We start from the raw sequence: 9,662 nt of genomic DNA on the forward strand, positions 1-9,662 counted from the left end.
TCTTCAAAGTCATATCCAACCTGCCATTGAAGTGAGATTTGACCAAGGGATATTATTGAGTTTAACTTTATTATTCTTGTTCCGTCGGCTCACAAGCTGGCAATGTGATGGTATAAAAATGCCACTTTTATTTTGCCTGGTATGGAAAGTTATGGCATCATGAATGCCACAATTTTCAAACAAACTAAACAAGACATTAAAATAAATTTTTATTTTTATACCAAGGTGAGGCTTATCCGCGACGGATTCTATCGATTTCTGAGAGATGGTCCTGTTGGCATAGCAGTGTTTGCACAGTCAATAAACAGCTATGTCAAAGTTTAGCAAAAAATGAAGATGTGCATGTTGCCTGCTTGGTCCTGGCTGCGACAGACCAAGAAACAATAGCAGCAACAAGAGATGGCATTAATCTCATTAAAGCCGCCCCTCAGCCTGGGATCCGTGAACGAGAGGAGCACCTTCTTTCGCTGCATAGTGATTTTCCATTTAAGGTAGATCTGGTCATTGGCCATGGAATGGTGTCAGGCACTGCTGCAGCCATTCAAGCCAAACGTCTGAGTTGCAAGCGCCTTCACATTTTTCATACCTTGCCAAGTGAAGATGAAGACAAAGAGCAGTCAGAGAGGGACTTGGGCCTAAGTGCAGATTTTGTGGCTGGGATTGGTCCATCAGCTGTGGAGCAGTGGGAGGCAGTACTGAATCGTAGGGTTTTTACAATAATCCCTGGACTACCAGAGGTGGTTCCTCGAAATGAAATTATGTCTCCACAGAGTAGATGCCTTGTGTTAGGAAACATGTGCGCTCAAGCAGTAAGTGGTCTTGATTTGGTTACAGGTGCTATTTCTAAGTGCAGAAAACGAGCCCTTCCTGTCCATTTGACTGTGGTGGGTACTGAGCGAGAAAAAGTTCAAGATTTAAAGGAAGAAATGAAAACTGTTCTTTGTTCTTCAAACGTGCATGTTGTTGTCAAACCATTTGATATCACGTACGAAGCGGTTGGAGTTGAAGTGCGAGGAGTTTCTGTTGTGGTGATTCCATCAGCATCAGATGAGTTTGGTATGGTAGCGTTGGAAGCTATTGCTGCAAAGGTCCCAATTGTAGTTACCTCTTCTAGTGGTATTGCCAAGTTCCTTCATAACGAGTTTGGTCGTCAGTTTCTGAAGTTTCTGTGCTCGACTGGTGATGAAATGGATTCTGTAGAAGATTTGGCAAGTGCTGTGGATGCTGTCCTTGATGACCGCCAAGAAGCTTTCAACTTGGCAGCTTGTCTTAGGGACAAATGGAATTCAAGATTTACTTGGGATGTAGCCGTCAGTGAACTATTGCAGTTTCTTAGTAGCTTTGGTATGTTCTCTGCATCATCACCTAGTATCACAAAGCGGATTACCCTGCCATCCCATTGTTCAGACTTAGCCCGAAAGTTTATGGAGGAAGAAGTGGAACTGTTGAACAGACGTCGTCGACACGTCCTGTTCCTTTCCCCAGAAAATGCCAAAGAGTCACCTTTTATTCACTATTTTGCTCAGGTCCCTTGGGCTGCTGTCTTAGATTTTGATGTAAACAGTGTTACAACGGGTTTTCTTTCAAGCTGTGAAAACTTTTGTGAACACATGGGAATGAAGATCTGCCGAATCCTCCCGCCATCCTTAGAAGAAGCTCGCAAGAAGTGTTCAGTAGTGTTATTGACTGGCATCCCATGGGTTCTTTTAGAGGGCCTGCCAGAAAACGAAAGAAGTATCAAGGAGAATTTAGAGTGGATGAGAGAATTTTTCATGGCTCTCGCTAAGACCTACCATGCACCAATTACATTCCTGGTACTTTGGAGATCACTGGAAGAGACAGAAGCTTTGTGCAGAAATCTTTCAAAAATTCTCACCATTGTTCAAGGTTCACCTCTCTACAGCCAGGTAAAGATGGTCATAGCATCCACTGGAGATACTGCGAGTAGGTCGCTTGAAGACATTGCTGACGACTGGAAAGTGCAAGTAAAAATAATCAGTCTAGAGGATGTTTGTAATGCACTCTGCCAGTGTATTACGTCTTCCCCTTTCATTCAAGAAAATCGAGACTTTTCACTCCCTGTAGCTGATCCAGATGACCCTAATAGAGTGAACTTTAAGGTGTTGCCTCCCTCTTCGCGTTGGATAAATGCAGAAATGGAAGTTCTCTTTACGTCAGTTGGAAACGTTCCTCAGTTTGGAACCGATGATGCCAACCACTTCTATCGTGGTGGTTTAATCTCCTGGTATGCTCTTCAAATGGGCTATGCAGTGGAACGACGCAATTGGAAGGCGTTAAAGCATAGGATTGACGAACTTTTAGTGAGAGCTGGCTCGGTAACATTGCAAATGCCCCATCAAAGAGGGGCAGGTGGCTCTACTTCTGCCCGCAAAATTCTTTTCGACTACCACGAGAAGTATCCGTGCGTTTTTCTGAGGTCTGTGGGTCATGCTGAAGTCGCTCAAGGAATCAAGGTCTTGGCAGAGTTCTGCAAGTTACCAGTCATTATCCTTGTAGATCGGAAGCAAGAAGAGAATGATTATTTTGTCGTCAACAATTTGTTTAACATTTTGTCGAATGACAGGATTCCTTGTTTAATTTTGGAGGTAACCTACCAAAAGAAGAAAGAGGAAACATCGTTGCAGTACCCTGGAAAGTCCGAGGAGACTTCACCATTTCGTCTGGCAGAGGAACTCAGCTTCGAAGAGGCAGAAAATTTCGTGAAGATTTACAGTGACCAAAGAAAGGACAAGCTAAGCAAGCTTCGTTCGCTCCTTCATCAAGGTCGAAAGCAGTTACAAATACCGTTTTACTATGCACTGACCACTTTTGAAGATAGGTTCACCGGGCTGGAGCCATTTGTGAGAGACTGCCTTGAAAACCTTGGTGCCACAGAGCGGAAGATACTCCTGTTCTTAGCAATGGCTTACCATTATGGAGGAAATTGCCTTTCAGCGAACGAATTCTCAAACTTGCTGAAAGCTCCTCGTCGAGAAGTAGCTTTACTAGAGTCAGTTCTTCCAGAGTTGACTTTGGAGCTTCTTTTAGAAGAAGATGACAAGTGGAGGCCTCGCCATGATCTCATCGCCGTGGAAATGCTCCGGCAACTGCTCACAGTGGCTGGGCAACGTAGTTTGCGTGCTATGCACGTTGAGAACTGGAAAAGTCGTCTGGCTGAGGCCGCAGTGGAATGTTTTGGGCACATGTCGAATACGGTCGTTTCTGACATGTTGGTGCTCAGTCGCATTCCAAATGATTCACACTTCACCCAGTTGATTTCCGATATTCCATTTGAAGAAGATTCAATCAAACTGTTTGAAAGAGCAATTTCCCTTTTTCCAGATGACCCATTTTTCAAAGTACATTTAGGGCGCTTTTACAGTATTCAGAAGAAGTCAGCAGGTCTTCCCATGGCAATCAAGTACACAGATGAAGGGATTTTCTGCTCTCAAAGCTACCTACCTAATACCAGAGGTCAGTTCGCGCAGATGAAAGGAATGGTGTACAGTCGAGAAGTAAGTTATCTCATTGAGCAGAAAGCCGACATCAGATCTATAGCAGACACGGCTGAAGAGGCAGTTACGAATTTTAGACGTGCAGTTAGCATTGCTCCAGACTTCGTTAATGGTTACATCCCAGAGGTCCGTATGATGTGCAACGTGTTCGATTTCATTGACAAACAAACAGGAAATCTGTTTGAGTACGTGAAATCTGCTGATGTCCATCCCTTCATCACTCACGCCATTTCTGATACCTCAAACACCCTGGAATGTGTTCCTGACAGTGATGAGTACCCTTACTGGCGTATGCGTCTTGCTTGCCTTGGTCGTCGAAAGTTCTCGTTAGAGCAAGGTGAGAAAACCTTAGAATTGTTGTATCATCTTCGAAATAGCGGAAAGGGAAGCAGAGGATCAGTCAATCGTCGGATTGTCATCATGAGGCTAGAATTATGTGTAAGGAGTGGTGATTCTGTTTCAAGCATTGCTCCAGAGATGATCGAGTTGTTGAACGAGGCACTGAAACATGACACCAACATTGAACAGACCATGCGGTTATGGGTGAAAATTGCACCTTTTATACCAGTTGCACTTTCAGAGGCGGAGAATAAAGTTTTTCATTGGTGCTCAAAAACGAAGTCAGTGCGCTCGTATTTGTACAAGTTAATTATTGCTTGTCTGCACTTGCTTGAGGGAGGATCGTCCACTTACGCTGAAATTATGAAGAATGCCTGTGATGATCTAAACGCAGAAATCAAGACCATAAATCGCGATGATATTGGACGATGCCGGCACCCTGACAGACCAGTCGTGTGGCTGGGGGAAAAAGGAAGAGGGATGGGTCATTTGGTGTTTCTTGGCGACAATATTTCGGAGCTAATGGATGTGAGAATGAAGCGCTCCATTGACAGTAAGTACACTAAGCAACTTCGCCCTCTCACTGGACTAATTATTAAAACGGGTCCCAAAGTTGGAACAATCAAAGTCAAACAGGGTTTGGATGTAAGCTTTCGTACTGATGTCTGTGAACCGACTCCGCTTGTGAGTTCTTCATTTATGAACAAGAAAGTCCAGTTCTACCTGGCATTTACTTTATTCGGTTCTGATGCTTACAACGTCCGACTTGTGGCCGAATAATCCTTTGCGTTATAGTTATTCAGCAGAAGGGCATGAATGGTTCGCAGGAAAATGACCTCTTGTTCAACACTTTTGGAAGGCGTAGTCGGGCAGACATAGCTGTCTCAGTTCATTCATTTAACGTGTCATGATGCCAACAGTCTAATGACTTTAAATAAGTTTTTTCGAACGAAGGTCATTGAGGGTTTTTTGTCCGTAGGTTTTTCGGTTTTGCTATCTCTGTCTCTTCACAAATTGCATACATGAACAGCATGCAAAAGCAAAGCAATCGAACGTATTTTTGAGTATAAAGGAAATTTAGTTTACTTCCATTTACATACGTTTTGAATTGTAGTCGCCATTATATTTGTGTTTAGAAGTTTGGCTCGCTGTTAGAACTTGTAAATGCCTTGCATATCCACCAGTAATGTCACAAGCAAGTACACCACTGGATGTTGTTTCGATGTTCCCGAAGTTGGGAAACTGAAACTGATAACATTGTGTTTAAACTTTCTTGTTTTACCAGTATAACAAGTATGTACCCTTTAATGACTAAACAAGTATTGCTAACCCTAAAACTCTTCTCTTTTAATACAAGTACCTCTGCAATCTTAAAATTACTTCTATTTTTGGTGACTACTGCCTTTATAAAGGCAGATAGGCACCTATTCTGCCATCACCGTGCGAAAGTAAGCGATTGACCGAGTGAGTGTAAGCCGGGGGCGTGAGAAACCTGGCTCCTGCAAGATTTCCATACTGGGATGACTAATTGATTTCATATCGTTTACATGACGGCACACTTGATGTTGACTAGTACTTACTATGATATCACTGTTGTGAAATTTCTTACCAAAATGAAATTTTCGCTCCAGTGCAACAGCCGGGGTGCCTCATTGTGGTAGACATTTTCTGGTGGTATCATCGTGTAAACGAATACAGAGCCACAAGAGGGAGCCGGGGTGAACTCACGCCAGTACGATAGTCGCCCGGTATCACGTAAACACTGTAAACCAGAAACGATAAGTACAAACTAAACGTGGAAGTGATCCTCACACTTAACTGGGCAATTTAAGCAGTTGTCTCTTATAGACACCTGGAAATTTCAGGCGGCATCAACGGGATTCGAAACCATGACCTCTGCGATGCCGGTGCAATGCTCTACCAACTGAGCTATGAAGCCACTCAGTTGGGAGCAGTTCCATTTGTTGGTCTCATTTGCTCCCGTGAAAGGACTCAATGAATGAAAGAAATGTGTATATATTACGTCTATAACCCGCCCTTCAAATACGTAGATTTCTTTCATTAATTGAGTTCGATTCCCGTTGAAGCCGCCTGAAATTTTCAGGTGTCTATAAGAGACAATTGCTTAAATGGTCCAGCTACGTGCGAGGATCACCTCCACATTTCGTCTATAACCCGCACTTCGAATATATACGTTTCTTTCAATAAGCAGGGATGTAGCTAAAATTTTGTAAAGACGGTAATGTGCACTTAAGGGAAGGCCCAGTTGGACACGCTCGGGGTCCGGGGGCAGGCTTCCCCGAATAAGTTTGAAATTTAGACTGTCATAAATGCGTTTTTAGGAGGCCATTCGTGATGTTTTATGACAATTTTAAACATTATTGCCTTTTAATGAAAAAATGTCACTTTGTTTGAACACGTGCTCTCGGTGTCTCGTGCCGATTCTGTCGTAGTAATAGTGCTTTCTTTGAATTTTCACTCGGTACGCCATTGATGAAGTAGCTTCGGCAGAGTTGAAGAATTTCCCTATACCGAGTACCTCAGGATCACTTTTCCTCCTTTTTCTCGCCGACATTTCAGCTTATATTATGGTTGAAATGTTTACATTATTTCACGTACACGAAGTAGAAATACCGCTGGCCAATGGAAAAAAAAACACGAGATCTTAGATCACGCTTTACGTACCCTTGTAATGAATCAACCTTTGGGACATTTCTTCAGCCAGTCTCCGTCAGTACAGTTTGAGTGGGTAGTACATTTCTTTTTTCACAAATTATAAAATAGATGACAAATCGCAAAAACTCAAATTACTTGATCACCCGGAAATTTATTCGGATTTTTCCGGCTGTCGGGCTTCCATCTGCATCCCTGTACAAACTGTTAATTGGTAGGACTTTTTTTTGTGCCGCCCCAGCTGGGAAAGTCGAACAACAAGTAATCTGGCCCAGTCGTGCAAACGATGGATAGCGCTATCCACCGGATAAATCACTATCCAGAGGATAAAAACTAGCAAAATCAATTTAGTCATCCAGTGGATAGTGATTTATCCGGCGGATAGTGCTATCCATCGTTTGAGCAACTGGAGCCAGGTGTTTAGTGTCGTTCGCCATAAGAGTAGCAATTATTCAAGGTTCGTTCGTCAGTTTAGTTTTCGAACGTATTCGATCGAGTTTATATAAGCACTGGCCAAACGAAACGCAAGTCATCGCAAGTCGACGCAAGTTCTCACTTGCGAAGACTTGCGTTCACTTGCGATAGGGTGGCCAAACGCGACGCAAGTTGAGCGCAAGTCCTTTGCAAAAGTAGCAGAAATTTTTGTTTTCCTTTTCTCTTTCCTAGGCTCACACTCGGAAGAGCTGCTACTTTCACTGTAGCTGCTGCTTATACTTGCACCGCTACTGGGTCTCCTGTTATGGTTTTCCTTTTTCTTGTGTTTTTTTAACTCCCTATCCTTGTTTTCTTTAGCTCTTCGGGGCTTAAGTTTTCCGAATTTTGCTCCGTGACAGAAGCCATCTTGTCAAAAGGGAAAGCGCGAAAGTTTGAGATTCCTGCTTAAACAGCGGCATCAGATTGGCTAAAAGGTTTCCAAAAAAGTTCGAATGACTTGCATCCACTTGCGTTGAGTGGCCAAACGAGACGCAAGTTGGGCGGACTTGCGTCCAAAATTTGAACATGTTCAAATCAAACGCAAGTCGTCGCAAGTCTTCGCAAGTGAATGCAAGTGGGTGGCCAAACGGTACGCAAGTCAGCGCAAGTAACAAAACTTGCGTCGACTTGCGATGACTTAAGATGACTTGCGTTTCGTTTGGCCAGGGCTTAAGTTCGATATAATGCATTGTTTCGTTTCGTTTTCTTTCGTTTGTATATAGTTTCGTTAATTCTTTAATGCCGTCGAGTACTTTTTAAGTAAAGAGTAAGTCTAAATAAAGTTGGATATCGTCTGAACAAAACGCCACTTAAGGACGATCACACCCATTGCTACTGCGCATCCTTACAGCGCTCGCAAATTCACATGCCACGTCATGCATCGAGCGCACGCGCTAAGTACCAAAATGAACAATGATAGGGCAGATGAATCCTTCTGATTTCAAATGTAGTACTTTTCAACCTTCTCTTCAGTTCTGGTGATATTCTGGTCCGCTGGCACAGCTGTGTCAATAAGTGTCCATTTCTTTTTCATTATGCACTAGAGTAATATCTGGCCGATTATGATTCAGCACTTTGTCTGTGTAGATAGTCATGTCCCAGGTAATCTTTTCACTTCTCCATTTTCTGCGGTTGGCAAGGGTTGATGGTCAAACCACTTGTCATTACACTCTATACGATACTTCCTGCACATCTCCCAGTGTACCCGCAGGGCCACCTTGTCGTGGCGCTTCCTATACTCTCTCTGGGCAAGCTTCTTGCATCCACTGACGATGTCTCGTACTGTTTCAGTGGCATCTCCACACAATCTACACAGTGGTGTCTCTGAGGTCTTATCTATGCTGTACTTGATCGAGTTTGTTCTTAAAGCTTGTTCCTGAGCAGCAAGAATCAAACCTTCTGTCTCCTTTTTTTAAGAATCCATTACTGAGCCATCTCCAAGACTCCTTTCCAGCTTCATTTGATATTTGTTGGACAAACGCACCATGTAGGGCTTTCTCCTTCCAGTTTTTAACTTTCTCGTCTTTCCTCCTTCTCTCATAGTCCTGCAGATTCTCTTCTTCAACGATCACTTTCTCCTTCAACGCAGCTTGAAGCATTCACTCTGTGCTCTGTCTTAGGTAGCCATGAAGGGATTTGCTCTCCCTTCTTACACACTCCTTGATGCCGATCAGTCCTCTTCTCCCTTGCCTTCTCGGCAGGTACAGCCTCACAACATTACTCCTGGTGTGTCTCCTGTGGTTGTTTCAAGCGCGAGAAATCGAGAAAAGAGGTTGTCGGTCGGTTCCAAATCTGGGCCATCTTGAAACGTCACGATAGCATCCAGCACGCCAAGCGTTTGTTTTGCGCTATTTTGTAACGTCACAATACCATTCAGCATGCCGATGAATCATTCGAAAAAAATAGGAGGCATTTCCGAGGTGACACGAAACTTAATCAGTAACGAGATTTGGCAATTAGCCTATCACAGGCCAGTTTTTATGGGAATCGGTTCAAATGACATCATTCTTTGCTTTGCCGAAGACCGCCTTCGAGCGAGACCCGAATGGCGTCCACGCAGGAGGGTGAAAAACAGGGGATTTAAGTAAGTAAACTTTATTTAAACACGGAAAATCATCAGTTAAGCTAAAAAAAAGTGAAAAAACTCTTTACAACTGTTTTACTTGATTTGCCGTGTGGGAATCCAATAGATCAGATACCTTCTTGATTGTACGTTTGAACTGCACAATAGAGTCAGCAAGTATTGGGGCAAATTGTTCCACAAACAGGCCCCGCTATAACAGAAACTGCGGTTCAAATAATTAGTATTTAGCTTGGGCAGAGTAAGTTTACCTTTTAAGTTTCTCAAGTTACATTCAGCAACGCGTTGACTGAAAAGGCCTTGAAGGTATTCCGGGGCAAGATCATGAATTGTTTTCATGTTACTTAATTAGGGCCTTCTGTTTTTTACGTCGAAGAGACAGCTTCTTCTACTTGAGAGTATCGAGAAGGAGATTGGAGCTCGTATCAAAGGGTAATTTAGTAATTACCCTGATTGCGTGATTTCGTAATTTTTGCAGCTTATCACTTGACTGGCCACTTAAGCAGTCCCAGACCGAACTGCAGTAATCAAAATGCGGTAATGTTGAAGCGTTATAAATTTGAAACTCAGTAATAGCTGAG

The 9,662-nt window shown here is 43.2% G+C and overlaps 1 protein-coding gene across 1 annotated transcript in view; it reads left to right on the forward strand.

Annotated features, from left to right (window-relative positions):
* The window catches only part of LOC138039960 (uncharacterized), a 50,786-nt gene extending 46,152 nt beyond the window's left edge, over positions 1–4,634 (forward strand). Inside the window, exon 13 of the mRNA XM_068885778.1 lies at positions 226–4,634. Coding sequence (XP_068741879.1) covers positions 226–4,634 — 4,409 coding nt within the window. The remainder of the gene's footprint in view (positions 1–225) is intronic.
* The last annotated feature ends 5,028 nt before the right edge of the window (positions 4,635–9,662 follow it).

This window comes from Montipora capricornis, chromosome 3 (genome assembly GCF_036669925.1).
Source record: "Montipora capricornis isolate CH-2021 chromosome 3, ASM3666992v2, whole genome shotgun sequence".
NCBI classification, from domain to species: Eukaryota; Metazoa; Cnidaria; class Anthozoa; order Scleractinia; family Acroporidae; genus Montipora; species Montipora capricornis.